Consider the following 16083-nt stretch of genomic DNA (forward strand, 5'->3'; position numbering starts at 1 on the left):
CCAGTAATTTGGGTTCCCTCAGTCCCCTTTGGTTGTTTACACACTTTAGCACTGGGGCATTGCTTTGCCACAATAGCTGGAAATGGAATTGCAATAGAAATTCCAAAGACACAGAAGTTTAATGTCATGCCATAATGCAGCAGCAGCAGCAGCAATGCCTTTCCCTGTGGCCACATCCTCTTATAGTGTTTACTTATAGCTAAAACCTGTTTAGCAAAGGTCCAGGGCAACTTTAATTAAAAGCTTGTTGTTTGCAGGTTCGGTCTGTTTTATTTCTGCCTATTTATCCCTGCTAGGGGATTAGTGATTATTTGCCCCCCTGGAGCAGCCTCTCTCTCAGAATTGTCCCCAATGTCAGTTTGCGTTCCTGCATGTGAGGAGATTTTAATGAAATAGTCACTTTTCATATTGAAATTGTCCTATTAAAAAGAAAATAAAAGAAATGGGAGGAAATAAATAACTAAAGCCTGCTTACACACAGGAAGAGAAACTGAAGCTCAGGCAATTCAGAGAGAGGTAGTTCCAGCAGGCAATTCATAAACTGTTTACTTGCAATCACACTGATGTTCTCAATAAGAAGCAAGTACGATAATTTTCTTTGAAAAGCCTCAAAAACATTTTTGTGCAGCTGGAATGTTTTGGCCAGTTTGGACTGTGTGGAATGTGATAATGCCTCTTGCTTGCATGGATGGAGAACAAAGGTTTGTGAGAGTGTCTTTAGAATTTTTCATTCTGTAAAAAGGTAAGAATTGCATCCATTGCTCCACCCACTTTTGCCTCTGGCCCTGCCCACCACTGGCATGTGGCCCCCCGAAGATTACCCAGAAAGTAATGTGCTCCTCAAGCAATGTACCCAGAAAGCAATGTACCCTGACCCAAAACCTTCTGCAGCCAATGTCATGAATATAGTTTGAATCCATTTTGGTTTTCACCCCAAGAATTTGTGGACAGAGGGTGTCTTATGAATGGAGCTTTCCCCCCCCCCACCTTGTTGGGCCAGGCCACTGCTATTGGGAGAAGAGCCATATTTTTGGCCCAGTGATTTGGGGAGCACCATGGAGTTGGCAAAACTGACTCATTCTATCTCAGCGGCTCATTTGGGAGCTGCAGGAAGAATCTATTTATAATCAGGCCTTTCAGGTTCGATGCTTAAAAAGAAGAAGAAGGGCAGCTTCCGGTCCCACCTGCCTTAATGGAGACAGCCCCCACGACAGCGGGGGATTGTTGGTGAACAAAAATAAGGATGACAGAGGGTAAATCATCCTTGCAAATTCCCTCCAGGGACAGGAGGAATGGGCTTCACTCACAGTTCGTCTTGATACCTGGGGCTCTCACTATGGCATGGAATGTGGGATGCAGGGAGACACTGAGTACAAAAGCACTTCGCCTGGTGAAAACCCTCCCATGCCACCATTAAGAAGCAGAGGTTCTCCATTTAACTGGATCTTTAATTGGTTTTAAAGTACCGGCACATGATGGAAAAGGGTTGCAACAACATGCTACTGAATATATCAACTCCATGTATCAAAGTTTTGAATTGAGATAAGATTTTCTTCAGCATGAGAGTCAGTTGGGGAGAGGGAAGCTCACAGTTTGTTTATTCTAGGCTTCTTTTTTATATTTATGATTCGGCAACCCTTTCCGGAATATAAGATAAAAAGATATTTACAAGTGAGGAAGGAACGTTGGAGTAATATTGGTATTAACAAGCAAAAATGAAAACTGTGTGATCTGAAATGAATAAAGGAGGGGGAGGGGAAGCTCAAGTATAACTGTGTTGGAAAGACAGAGTAATTCCCCTCAACTGCGTTTAAAAACAACAGACAAGGAAAAAGAGATTGAGAGTTGTGGCAGAATGTAATCTAAGATAAAGTTTAATTGGGCCATAAATCTCTTGCTGGAAGGAAAACAATTTTGGGGCTGTGATAAGTACGCTGCAGAGATTCTGGGAGTTGGAAAGGAGTATTAAATCTTCAGTGCGTTTGAAAACTGCCCACCTTTTTCTAGGATGAGGGAAGATCTGCAACATCTTTTACTAGTGATACAGAATGGTTTCTAGCAGACTGTCGCCTGTTCCAAAACAGAGGGACAGAGAGATAAGATCTCTGAGAAACTTTGAGATTCATTTCCACCCCAAGCCATGATGGGAGAAAACAGCAGCTGGGAAGTGAAAGAGACAACACCATATATGGACAGTAGGAATCTCCATGGATATAACAGTTTTCACATACAGGGCAGAATAAAGATAATAGTTTGAGTTCCTCACTTAAAATTTTATAAATTTATATATTGTAACATCACGAATGGAAATCATTAATTGTGTAGCTGTTGACTAAGGGATTATTATTATAACTGAAATGTAACTGACATTAATTAAGATTATGGAATGCAGTGATATAAGATCAGAAATACACCCAAACCATCGTGTGGGGAGCCACTTTAACGAAAATGTATTAATTGGAAGTTGATTGGCACTTTGATAATTGTATAATTTGGGAATTAATTGTTATTGTTATAATTTGGCTATTATTGGGGGTATATTGGAAAACAAAATTATAAAGAAGAACAAGGAGTGCCTTCAACTCCAGAAGAGTTGCTTTGCATCCAAAAATAATAAGGTGGAATATTCAGCCCCTTCACCATACTGGATGGGCAAACATACAGCCAACTCAGTGTCAGTTCTCACCCATTCCACCCTGCCAATATGAGGAATAATAATTCTGGCTTAATTTACTGGGGCGTGACTAGCCTTTGGGCCGCTATATGTTGCTACACTACAACTCCCATTATCCCTGACCATTGGCTGCACTGGCTGGGGCTGATGCGAGTTGAAGTCCAAAAAAATTCTTGGAGGGCCACCCCTCTTGTAAAGGAGCACAGCCAGATAACACATGTGAAGTCCTTTGAACATTTGAAAGCCCTGTACAAATGCTAAGTAATGTTAGTTTGTTTTCAATCAAAGATCAAACAAAAGAGCAAGGCATCTGCATGTATTCTTGTAACAGGAACTTCTGTCCTTGAATCCTTTGCGCATAAAATGATTGTCTATTTGAGGAAGCAACTATTTAGCTATGATCTCACAGTGCTTGTGTTCCTCTGGGCAATCTGCTCCCTTGTCCCCTCCATCCTTCTTCTCAAATACCTCCTAGATTCAGAAGCAAGAACAGGAGGAGGCTATCTCAGCATCTGGCCATCAGCACACTTTATGACAGCAGATTCCTTAAATTAATTAAGCATTGTGTGAAGAAGGGCTCCCTTTTGTTACTTGGGAACATCTTGCCAATCAGCTGGATGACTCATCTAAGCAGGACCCACTAAAGGTTTTTATTTTCTTTTTTAGATGCCCTGAGCAAATTATAATCTTTCCTCCCTCCTGTCTTATCCTATGCTAATGAGCAGGATGATAACAGCTGATCAAGAGTTGCCTGCGATGTGATTGTCACAATTCCATTTATGATATCCCTTGCTTCTTCACCTCCTCTTTGAATTGCATCAGTGTGCCAGGTGGTAAGTGGAGATGAGGCCAGGAAAACTCTTCTCAGTCCAGTCCCCTGGAATTCTGGGTTTCACCCACAAGCTGTCATCATGATGCCCCAGGGTACCACCTCTAAAAGTACAGACAGTGCTTGTCTGCAGGGTATTTCCCAGACAGCAGAGGCAGGCCCCAGAAATCTTGGCACACAGGCAGCTCCCTTATTTACTTGAGTGCTATGTAATGTTCACAGGAATATATTGCCTACTGAAGGAATGCAGGAGGATATCCTGATCCGTTTTCTCTTCACTCTTCACACCTGCAACTCTAAGAGCACTTCCAGGCTTGTTTATTGGGCACTCATCCTGATTGGTTTGCAGGTAAAATAGGCTAGCCTGAGTACATAATGAGCATTCATTCTGATTTGTTTGCAGAGGGATTAGGGGGTCACATCCACACCCTAGATTTTATGCACAAGGCTTCCCTAAAATAATATTGGGAACTGTAGTTTACTCTTCCTGGAGTCGCAATTACCAGCACCCTTGACAAACTACAGTTTCCATGATTCTTTGGTGGGGGGAGCCATGCGTTTTACATGTATGGTGTGTGATTGCATCAAAAAAAGTGTTACTCCATACTTTCCAGGGTATTTTCTCATCACTCTCTTTGGCATAAAAAGGGACGTTTTTACTAAGAAAGCAGGTTTGTTGTGCAAGGGCTCCCAACAAACTGATTTGTCCAGTATGGTGGCAGCCTGGGAGCACCCTGAGCTAGTTGAACCATGCTGTTTGGGAAAAAAATCCCCAAAGATGGTGTCTTGTCTATTTGCCCCACTCAGTTACCCAAACTCCACTGTCTCACTTTGCCTCATGATATGACAACCTCAGAAAATGCCTCAGTATGAAACCCATAAGCAGGACCTGAGTGCAATAGCAGCATTCTCTCTCCCTGTGATTCCCAGAATCTGATATTCAGAGGTGTTCACTGATGGTGGAAGTAGAACCTAGCCATTGATAGCCTTCTCCTCCTCCATGAGTTTGTCTAATCCTCAAAGCCAGTCATGTTGGTGGCCATCACTACTTTTGCTTTTTCATTCCTCTCTTTGGGGGTCTAGAGGTGGGGGGAGGATTTGCAGCCTACCCAATTTGCGCTTCTTAAACCCATACAAGAACCGAAATGTACTTCTCATTCCGGTTCTGCAACCCCCCAAAATAATGATGCATACCAAACTGCAGATGTCTGGGGCAAATGGAGATAAAACTGCATCTACCCATGAAAACAACTTTCAAATGCATTAAGTGAGAGAGAATAGACAGATTTGTCCATTCCGCTCATGGATGCATTGAGGTTCATGTCAACAGTTCCTCTGCGTTGAGCAAACAAGACTCTTGTGTTGAGCGACCTGCACATTTCGGCTGAGGATTGAATCCCCAGTCAGGGCCACCACCATAACCTGGAGCCTGAAGGAGCTTCTGAACCCTATCAGAGACTCAGGAAGGATTTGCTTCCTGCCATTCCAGCCTTGCTCCTTTTTTTCCTCTGTCAGTGGGGGGAAATCCCTTTTGACAGCCCAGGCAGAGAACTTCTAATTCCTGTCTACAGCTCATTTTTTCACTTGAATCCCTCAGCTAAAGGATTTTAATGCTTGATGGATTCAACCTAAATTATTTCCGTTCCATGGCTTTGCAAAAGCCGTGTGTGCGCGTGTGTGCATGCATGCAAGGGTCAGGCAGCCGGGAGGAGGGAGGTCTTGTTTGCATGACATTCTCTGATAATCTCCCCTCTCCAAGGGAATTGCACTCTGTGCCTTGTCTCCAGAGCTCCTTGTTGATGACAGTCCCCCTTTCTTTCTCCTGTCTTGAGGTCCCAGGACTTCTCAGGATCTCTCCATCAGCTTGGACAGCTTTAAAAGAGGATTAGACTAATTCATGGAAGAGGAGGCTATCAACAGCTAGTAGCCACAGTGACTATGTTCTGCCTCTGCTATCAGAGCCAGTAAATGGCTCTGAAAACCAGTTGATGGAAGTGGAAGGCACGGGGCTGGAGGGGGGGATGTTGTGCACAAATTCTGCTTGCCAGGTTCCCACAGGCACCTGGTAGACCACTTGACTAGATGGGCCACTGGCCTGATCCAGCAAGCTTATATTTTGTTCTCATTTTGAACACAGAGGCTACTTGTGCTGCTCTCTGCATGTCAGGTGTTGCACTTTGGTTTGCCCCAGAAAATGGCTAGGAAGCCAGATATATCAATGCCCTGAGCATTGGTGGCTGGTGCTTATAGGGTTTGGTGGTGAGGAAGGCAGGGAGACTGACAGCAGGCAGAGCCATAACTGGTGGCAGGCAGAGACAACTAATTCTGGTGTTGCCCCATCCTAGCCCTCCTCCCTACTGAGTTCAACAAAGGCAACACTGATAAAAAGAAGGAAGCTGTATCCCTTGGACTGGTTGTTAGAAGGCAGGCAGGTCTAGGCTAGTTGAGGGCAGTCTGAGGCTGGTGTGGAGCAGTGCCGCTTTAACCCTAATGCACTAGCTGAGCTAGGCCTGGACTCAGGTGACGCATGAAGCTGAGTATGCCTGCCACAGTCATGTATGGTGACTTTCTTTAATGGTTGATTAGCCACATTTGTGGGGCATGCTAGCACAGCCTTCTTTACCAATCTGGTGCCCTCCAGGTATGTTGGACTACAATTCCCACTAGCTCTAGCCTGCTAACGGGGTTAATGAGAGTTGTGGTTCAACACATCTAGAGAGTATCAGGCTGGGGAGAATTGGTCCAGGAACAGCTCTTTGTCATTAGATCCCAATGGAGCCTTCAGGTTCAGAGGAGTGGATCTGGGAAGCAGATGTGTACCTAGGCTCCCTTGCGCCCTTAGCAAAGAACTGTGTCAGCACCTCCGAAGCAGGAGAGACCATGGACCAGAAAATCAAAAAGTTTGCTTTTTGTTTCCTTTCGCTCTCTGCCAGTGACTTTCTTCACAGCCATCAGGGTTGGGTCTGCTTTGTTCTGCCTCCCCTCCTCCTCCTCCATTGGTGCATCTTTCTGCCCTTTTGCCTTCCTCCTTCCCTCCCTCCACTGCAGAGTTTTCCGAACTGTGTGTTGTGACACGTTAGTGTGTCGGCTGCAGTAGTAGGTGTGTTGTGCAAACGCCCCCTGCACTCCTCCCAGGGCTGGAAAGGGGTTAATTTAACCTCTGGTTTGCTAGTAAAACTGAATTACTGTGTCGCGAAATGATGCATGTCTAAAAAGTGTGTTACTAACAAGAAAAGTTTGGAAAGCTCTGCTCCACTGGCTGTTTTCCCTTCTGCCTCCTTCCTCCCTCCCTTCCCTTTTCTTCTTCCATCAACTCTCATGCTACCTCTAAGCCCCACTTTTTCTAGAAAAAGAGGTGCAGGAACTTCTTGACCTTTTCTTTGGGGAGCACCTAGCCTACGTTCTTGAGCTTCTCTTCTGGTGCTGCTGCCCTCCACCGCACCAATCATGCCAGCAATCAGATTCTTCCACTGAGGCAACCATAGGAGCTTGTGTCTTGCCCAGCTGCCCAGAGGAGCAGCCCAGGGAGCATGCAGGCTGGCTTCTAGCCACTCCAAGCCAGAGTGGAGAGACACAATTTTTGTGGCACCCCCTCCCCCCACCCGGGCCTATGCTCTTGGTGAGGGCCAACCTGGACAATCCCTAGGTATGCCCCTGCTGGGGAGTCGCACTATTGTGGATGAACAAAGACACAGATGCTCTGCTTGCAAGTTTCCCCAGATTGTTATCTCGACTGCTAAGAAGTGCTGACTTAGGGCTCATCCACACTTCCCTTTGTCACATGATTTCTAGGTGTGGGTCCGAGAGGTTTTTCTTTTGTCCTGCCACTTTCCCCTGGAAAACCCACAATTTACTCCTGAAACAGAACAAACATCAATGCACAAAAAAACTGATTGATGAGTCCTCAGATGAACTCTTGGTCTGACATGGCAGGGCTTTCCTTATGTTCCTGTCCTGGGGGGGGGCATCTTTGATGTCACAAGCACCCTTAAAAACCTGTTGGGTTCCTCACACTCTCGGGGCTAGTCCCAGGATCACATACCTCATCTTTAGTCAGATAATATTGGCTGTGTCTGTCTTCCTGCTTTTGCTCAGAAACAGGAAAACAATTCTGACACTCAGCCTCAAACCCTGCCACCGATGCCAAAGTTTAATCCATTTAATAGCTGGAAGGATTTCTCTCCCTCTCATGCGTAAGACATTTATTAACATTCTGTTTTAATTGTCTTAGATTTCAGTGATATCCGGAAAGGGGTGTCTTATATAACCTCCTTATGCACACTTAGCTTGTCAGATGTGAAGTGCCCAGGAATGGTTTTTGAGTTTGTGCATCCTGGCTTGCTCTTTCGCATAAAGCCATGAAAAGTGTGCAAGTGTTAAGCGCTTGAGCCTGTTTAAATTTGCATTCAAAGGCCAAATCCCTTCCTCTGATGCAGAGTCTGATTTTGGTCATCTCATTTGCATTGCAAATGCAACCATAGCTCACCGAGGAACAGAAGATTGCCCCAGTTTCCATGCTGTCTAGTGGTTTTGCATACCATCCCCAAGGGTGCCTCTGGCTGTGACTAAGCATGGAGGGACCATCAGTCCATGCAGCGGAATCAGAGCCCAATGAAATGTGGAGTTTTGTGAACTGGAGCCCATCCACAGCAAAGGGGGGATTATTTTTTTGGAATATGGTAAAGGTAAAGGGACCCCTGACTATTAGGTCCAGTTGTGGCTGACTCTGGGGTTGCGGCACTCATCTCGCTTTATTGGCCAAGGGAGCCGGCGTACAGCTTCTGGGTCATGTGGCCAGCATGACTAAGCCACTTTTGGCAAACCAGAGCAGTGCACAGGAATGCCGTTTACCTTCCTGCCAGAGCGGTACCTATTTATCTACTTGCACTGACGGGCGTGCTTTCGAACTGCTAGGTTGGCAGAAGCAGGGGCTGAGCAACAGGAGCTCACCCTGTCGCGGGGATTCGAACCACCGACCTTCTGATCAGCAAGTCCTAGGCTCTGTGGTTTAACTCATAGCGCCACCCGCATACTCCTTTATAAAATACTCAAATAAATACTCTGATGACTGGCACCACAGGCTTAAGGCAAAATATGATGTATTAATATTCTGCTCTGGGGAGGGGGAGATGGGTAGAACTGGGCAAAACTTAATGTTTGTATTTTGTTGGAAAACAATAAAATGTTTTATTTAAAAAATACAGCCCAGGGGCAGCTAACATAGTGCCCTCCAGATGTTAAGAAAATCAGAAGAGCCTGCTGGATCAGGCCAAGAGGGCCCATCTAGTCCAGCATCCTGTTCTCACAGTAGCTACCCAGATGCTTGCAAGCATGACCCAAACACAAGAGCATTTTCTCTTCCAGCAACTGGTATTCAGAAGCATTTACTGCCTCCGATGGTAGAGGCAGAGCATAGTCATTGTGGCTAGTAGCCCTTGAGAGCCTTCTCCTCTGTGAATTCTTCCAATCCTCTTTTAAAGCCATCCAAGCTGGTGCCTGTCACTGCCCCCCGTAGGAGCGAGTTGCTAGACTTCATCTCCCATCAGCCTCAGCCAGCAATGCTCGCAGACTGAGACAACGGGAGTTGTAATCCAACAGCATCAGGAGGGCACCATGTTGCTTACCTCTGAGACAACAGAGCAGCGCCTCATCATCAGGCTAAGCAGGCACACAAGTCACTCACCTGGTTTCTTCCCTGCTATGTTGAGATGCGTCATATTTCTATTTAAATTAGAGCAACTGGGTTGTATCCAAATGTTAGTCGTACTCAGAGTAGACCCATTGGAATGAATGGACCTGAGTAGGTCTAGCCCACAACACAACCCTTTATTTCTCAATGTGCATCTATAGATATAAACTACCACAGGCACTTTTTATGCAAACTGGTCTCTTTTTTTTCTGTAATGCATAACAGCCCTTCCTAATTCCATGCTATCACTGGCTCTTGGCCATAGACCAAGATGATATCCCTTCTTTTAAACCACATGGCTTCTTCCAAAAGGATCCTGTGAACTGTGGTTTATTAAAGGTGCTGGAAACAGTAGCTCCATGAAAGGTAAACTACAGTTCCTAGGATTCTTTGGGGGAAGCCATTGTAATTAAAAGTATGTTGTGGGGAGTCCGGTTTCATCGTCTCCTGAGATGGGTGTGCTTTGTGGAGGCTCCACGGTAAATGCAGCTGCTTGAGGGGTTCTGGGGGGGACGCGGTGGCTATGCGACCCCCTCAAAGGTTCTGGGGGTGACCCAGAGCTGAAAGGTATCTGGCAGCGTCAGTGGCAGACCTATATTTTGGGGAGCTCTGAAACTTGAACTGATGTGGGGGCCCTTTCGCAACCAGCAATCCTATGCCTTTAGGAAAATATACATGCATGATGCCTTTTTAAAAGCAATTTTTAAGAAAGCAATGTGGACTAAAGTCTCTTCTGGGGTCCCTCCTGGATTAGGAGCCCTGAAGCTTAAACTTCATTAGTTTCATGGTAGATCTGCCCCAGATCAGAATTGTAGAGTTGGAAGGGACCCTTTCCTCCAGTCCAACCACCTGCAATGCAGGAATCACAGCTAAAAAATCCCTGACAGATGGCTATGCAGGGGAAAATCTCCAGGGAGGGAAGGAGAGTCAACCACCTTCCAAGGGAGTCCATTCCATTGTTCAACAGCTATTGCTGTCAAAAAGCTCTTCCTAAGGTTTAGTCAGAATCGCCTTTCTTCTAACTCAAATCCATTGGTTCAGGTAGACTGCCCTAAGCTCTGATCCTCACAATGTCTCCAGCCAACCTTCCCCACCGGCTGGGTACAGTGAGCCCTTGGCTGCTCTCAGGCACTCTACCAGTGTAAATCACAATTTGTGCGGGGATTAAAGCCAGCACACACACAAAAGCCCCCAAGTCTTCTTTGCTGTTGGGATTATTCTCCTGTGAAGCGAAGCCTGGTGTGCTGGGCAGCAGCAAATAACTCTCCAGCTGTAAATGGGCTGCACTGCAGCCTTCTCCCTGCCCCTCATTATTGCTCAGTGGGAGAGCATTCCTGTGCATGCAGAAGGTTCGGGGTTCAATCCTGGGCATCTCCAATGAAAAGGATTTCAGGCAGAGTGGGAAGGGAAGTTAAGAAAGACCTCAGAATTTGCTTCAGAGAGCATCTGTCAGAATGAAAAATAAATATATACATACTGAACTAGATGAGCAAATCCAACCTGGTATAAGGCTACATCCAAGGCAGAGCTTGCCCAGCTAAATTCATCTTTGAGACCCCTTCTTCCCCCCTGCCAAATATTAATAGGTCCAGTACTGACTGTGTACTTTGTGGCTCCACAGATGCAGCACTGGACACTGGCTGTCATTTCCTCACAACTCTACTTCCATTTATTTAAGGAGAACAGGTTTCTAGCACTTAGATGACAAAGAGTTCCATGATGAAACACTGTGGCAAAAACAGTCAGGTAAGGTGCACACTGTATTATTAATACAAACCTGCTCAGCTTGCACATCGGTTGATAACAGGTTGCAGTGTCCAGCTTTTCACAGGCAAAGAATCCTGTTACTGTTGTTGCTAAAGTAAAAGCGTTCCTTCCTAATAGGGCTCCCCTGCATTTAGAAGGGAGAATTTCTGTGAGTGCAGCTTCTGCGATCATTCCATCATTCAGATGAGAAAAGTAGGCCTGATATAAAATAGTATCTCTCCTCATGGTCCACCAATGCAGGAACAAAACGAGGCCTAGAAAATGTTTCAGACTTTACTTGCATCACCGTATGAACAGTCACACTAAGATTTGAGGGACACCCTTCAAGCATCCAGGGCAGCCTTACCCTAAAATGTTTTTATAATATTTATTTATTTATTCATTTATTAAATTTGTATACCACCCTTCAACTGAAGATAAGACAACGGACTAATTTACAACATAAAAAGGTAAAATGAGAACACACAGCACTTAATGGAAACAAAAACAAAAACTAACCAATACTGGCCAGGCCACCCCAAGTGAGAGGCACTGCCAAGCAGGCTTTAAAAACTGCCTTTTGGGGAGGTGATGTTTAGGGTTCTTCATAAAAGTACAATGACATATCTAGTAAGTGTTGTATGTTGGGAGTACAACACAGCACCAGGGCCATCTGAAATCATTCTGCTGCCTGCAGTGAAGGTAAAGATTCAGGTTGGGTGAATCTGTCAATTTCAGTGTCTCTCAGTTTCTAATTTCTGCTTTTTAAGTTTAATTCTTCACATTTCCCAGTTTTGTTTCAGTCCCTGTGAAAATTCACCAGTCTTTTAGTTTGAAATTGTCCCACGTTTGTATGCAATTTTCCCCAATATACACATTTTTGCAAAGCAACTTTGGTATGTTCTATCCACTAATCTATGAATTTTTGCACACATTACTTGGCCAGAGTACTGCACTGCAAAATTCAGAGAAGTGCACAATTTGAAACTTGGGATATTCTAATATTGTTTTAGAAAGCACAAAATGGGTAAGGAAAGATTGCCTATACATGTGAACAGAATTTCTCCCCCATCTGTAAATGAGCTGGTGCTCCCATTCCACATACAGAATTCTACTTGGCTGGTGGCTGAATCTGACTTCAAGGCTGTGGAGTGATGTCCAACTCGGGGGCAGTAGACTAGCTTAAAAGGTAGAGAGGAGGCTTAAATGACTTGAGTGGGGGGCAGTGGAGGGACAGCTGCTGCCCCTGCCATCTGCCCCCTGAGACAGCTCCCTTACTCTGCCTCATGGTAGGGCCAGCCCTGCACAGAAATATCCAGTTCAGCCCTACCATGAGACAGAAATGTACAGTAGGTACATCTACACACACATATCCCAGAATGCTAGGGAAAGCATCATTGTGCAGATCAGGCTGCTGTTAAAAGCTCAAGAGCAGGAGTAGTAAGGAAGCAAACAAAAACAGAACAAGGATGCCTGGTAGCCATTATGAGGCCCTCTAATCCTATGCTGAGCAGAACAAAATTGAAGCTGCCCCCTCTACCCAAAACGGTTACTGAAACTTTATGCAAACACTATTTGTGTGGGATGGTGTTCCTTGGGAAATGGCCCAAATTCCATGCATATGCAAATTGGCTGTACGTCCAAGTAAACTTCAAGTCATTGCTGCAGCAGTTAATTTCTTATTAATCAGTTTTGATGGCACTGTTTTGCCCTGGAGAGGATGGTAGTTTCTGCCTTTACTGTAACAAGCACCTTAGCATCCAAGAGATTGCCAGGACAAAACCCAACTGAAATTCTTATTGCCACGGTCTCCTTTCCTTTCTGTACAATAAGTGATCCCAATGAACAGCATCAAAATCAAATGTCTCTTCTCTTTCTGAACGATTTTGCCAAATAGCATCCCATTCACATTTAAAGTCTGCACATTCCTTTACAGGTTTTATTTTCAATTTAGCATTTCTGCTCAGTTTTATAAAACAAACATACTTATTTGAAAAAAAGGCAAAAAAACAAAAAGAAATAGAAAAATATGAAAGGACTGTATCAACTATTTGGTAGGCGTTATAATATAATTATATCACTCTTGAGGTCCTCCTCTGGAGGCTCTGAGCCCTCTCTCAGTTTACCTCCATGGTCATGAGTTGATGAGTGTAGTCACCTTTTTGACCCTTGAAATGTACCCACAGCTGAAGGAGGAAGTTAGAAAAGTGACATTCTTTCTCACTTCCTCTTTCATCTCTATGTAATTTTCAAGGTGCTGATTAATTCTACTGGATCTGACTTACCAAGATCCTTTGGAAAACTGAAGTGTGTGTGTGCCCAAAAGTCTTTCTGGCTTTCTGTGGGAGGGTTCTCATCTGTGTGTGTATCTGTGTGTGTGTGTGTGTGTGTGTGTGTGTGTGTAATCTGCCCATCAGCCAAAAAAGTTTGGCAACCCCTGTATTATGTCATCTCAAATAAATATTTTGGATATTGTGGAGAATGTGCTTGGTTAAAGACAGCATTCGGTAAACACTTTCCAGTTCTGTCTAAACACAGAATTGTAGAGCTGGAAGGGACTTTCCTCAATTGACTCTTAATAGCTTTGCCATAAGTGCCTATTTGTACAATTTCCCTTCCCATTCTGTTAGGACAGGAATTTGAGCTTTTCTCCTGTGTTCCAATATCTAGCTAGCATAACACATTCTTGCTGTGACACTCATATAGCATATTCATTGGTTAACCAGCATAATTTATTCCATAAAGCAAATCTCCCTGTTTTTGAGCACTCTCAAAGCATTTCCAATCAAGTAATGATCTTTAGCACCCTCCAGACAATCTGTTTCAAGGAACATTTTTCTCTGTGGACCTACAGTCAGCCGCCGGGCCCTTTCAAGCACTCAGTACCTAGGAAATTAAAAGTTTGAGAAGGCAGCTAAAAGGGTATTGTGTGCTGAGCTGAACGACATAGCAACACAGGAAGCTGCCTTGGACCAACTCAGACCATTGGTCCCTCTAGTTCAATTGGTCTACACTGACTGACAGCAGCACTCCAGGGTTTTAGGCTGGGGATGCTCTGCCACTGAGGTTGTTTTCCTCTCTCCCAGCAGCAGCTGAATGCCACTGTTGCAGACAACACAAAGGCAGATTTAACTGTAATTCCTGCATTGCAGGGGGTTGGATTAGACCAGTGTTTCCCAACCTTGGGCCTCCAGCTGTTTTTGAACTACAATTCCCATCATCCCTGACCACTGGTCTTGCTAGCTAGGGATGATGGGAGTTGTAGTCCAAAAACAGCTGGAGGCCCAAGGTTGGGAAACACTGGATTAGACGACCTTTGGGGCCCCTTCCAACTCTGCTGTGATTCTATTCCTTTTCCCCCACCATCGGTTTTCTCACTGGTTCATTAAGTCAAGAGGTTTGACTTTTTTTGCAGTTCAGATGAAAAGGAGGTCATGTGCATGAATCAAGGTGAAATGATCCTTCCTTGGAATCAGCACTCAGGATATTTTGGTGCCCACATGAGGTGGAAAATTCAAACGGCCCATCCTGCCTCTGGGTAATTAACATGGGCCAAGTTGCACAGGAAGTTCGCTGCATTGAAGTAAATGGCTACTGCACCCTTCTGCTTTCATTCAAGTCCCATTCAATTCAATGAGGTTTGTGGTGGAGATTTTACCCTGTGTTAATTAGCCAGGTAGGGAAGGTACTATCTGAATATGAACCATATTGAAGCTGAGAAATTTCCAGCCCCTAGAACTGCCCCTGCCACAATCTTGCACTACACAGGAATGTTGGAAGCTGCCTCACAACACAGCATGTCATTGCTCCATGTAGCTGAGTATTGACCACACTGAATGGCAGCAGCTTTCCAGGATTTCAGACAGGGGTCTCTCCCAGCCCTACCTGGAGATGCCAGGCATACAAAGCAGATGCTCTACAGCCCCTCTTTACATTGCCCTCTGTGTGAGTGATGTAATGCTGTCCTGAGTTGCTGTACCGATGATGCCTTGTCCTGTTTTGCCGCACTAGCATCAGGATGCCATGACTTGCAACCCCACCTTAGCGGCATCACGGGTAGGTCTTGCCTCTGACTTTGTATGACGTTACTTAATGAAATGTTTGTTCCACCTTGGGAAGCAAGCAGCGAATAAGCGTATTATGTAAGATATTAAGTGTCTTGACAATTCTGTCCAGCCAGATGGCAAATAATCCATACTCCCTCTGGAGAGGCGGTTCTTGCAGAGAGCAGTTTAGCAGTGTTAGTTTCTTTTCCTCCTTGGGCTTGTTCCTTGGTCTTGTTCAATCCAACCAGCCAGCCAGCCAGCTCTTTTGCATTCCAAAAGTATAATGTCCTTCTCCTGTTATGTGCTGATCTGAAATTAAACACGGTCTTCAGGAGGAGAGAAGCTGAGAACATAAAAAGTAAATGAGCCAACATGGGAAGTTTGACTCCCATTTATGACCTGTTTTGGACCAGGTTACAGCAGGCCCATTAAAATCCCTCCCACTGAAGTCATTGCAGGAGACATTCCTTGTGCCCGAGCTGGACCTGGGCCTTGTGCTGTCAAAGAGACTGTGATCATAACCTGGAGTATAATAGAACACAGCAGCTGTCCCCAAACTGATGGTTGTGCTCTGCCTCCATGGTCAGAGGCAAAAACACTTCTGAATATCAGTTGCTGGAGATCACAGGAAGCGAGGGTTGCTGTTGTGCTCAGATCCTGTTTGTAGTCTTCCTAGAAGAGGCATCTGGTTGCCCATTGTGATAGCTCAGTTAGTAGAGCATGAGACTCTTAATCTCAGAATTGTGGGTCCGAGCCCCATGTTGAATAAAAGATTCCTGCATTGCAGGGGGTTGGACTAGATGGTCCCTATGGTTAGACCCTTGTGGTCCCTTCCAGCTCTATGGTTCTATGATTCTATGGACTTAATGAACCTTTGGCCTGATCCAGCAGGGCTCTTCTTATGTTCTAATGGCAGAGCATGTGCTTTGTATGCCATTAGCACAGCCAACATGACCAATAGTCGGGGTCACAGGAGGAGTTCAGCAACATGTGCAGGGTAGCAGGTGTCCCAGCCCTGTGATAAAGTATAAGTGGGTTGGTTAATCTACCAAGGCCTCCTTGATGTAGCCTTCCTCCTGGGAAGGAGTGTTGCCCATCT

The 16083-nt window shown here is 45.0% G+C and overlaps 1 protein-coding gene across 2 annotated transcripts in view; it reads left to right on the top strand.

Annotated features, from left to right (window-relative positions):
- CABP1 (calcium binding protein 1) overlaps window positions 1-16083 on the top strand; it is a 77640-nt gene that overhangs the window by 16171 nt on the left and 45386 nt on the right. Inside the window, exon 2 of one of the 2 annotated variants that reach the window (XM_081842040.1) lies at window positions 10814-10938. In XM_081842040.1, the coding sequence (XP_081698166.1) occupies window positions 10894-10938 (45 nt within the window). In that variant the 5' untranslated portion in view covers window positions 10814-10893. Of the gene's footprint in view, window positions 1-10813; window positions 10939-16083 lie in introns of those variants that run through there. The other variant, XM_081842037.1, reaches the window with a different exon arrangement.

The sequence above is a fragment of the Podarcis erhardii genome (assembly GCF_964252035.2).
Source record: "Podarcis erhardii genome assembly, chromosome: 15".
Classification (NCBI taxonomy): domain Eukaryota; kingdom Metazoa; phylum Chordata; class Lepidosauria; order Squamata; family Lacertidae; genus Podarcis; species Podarcis erhardii.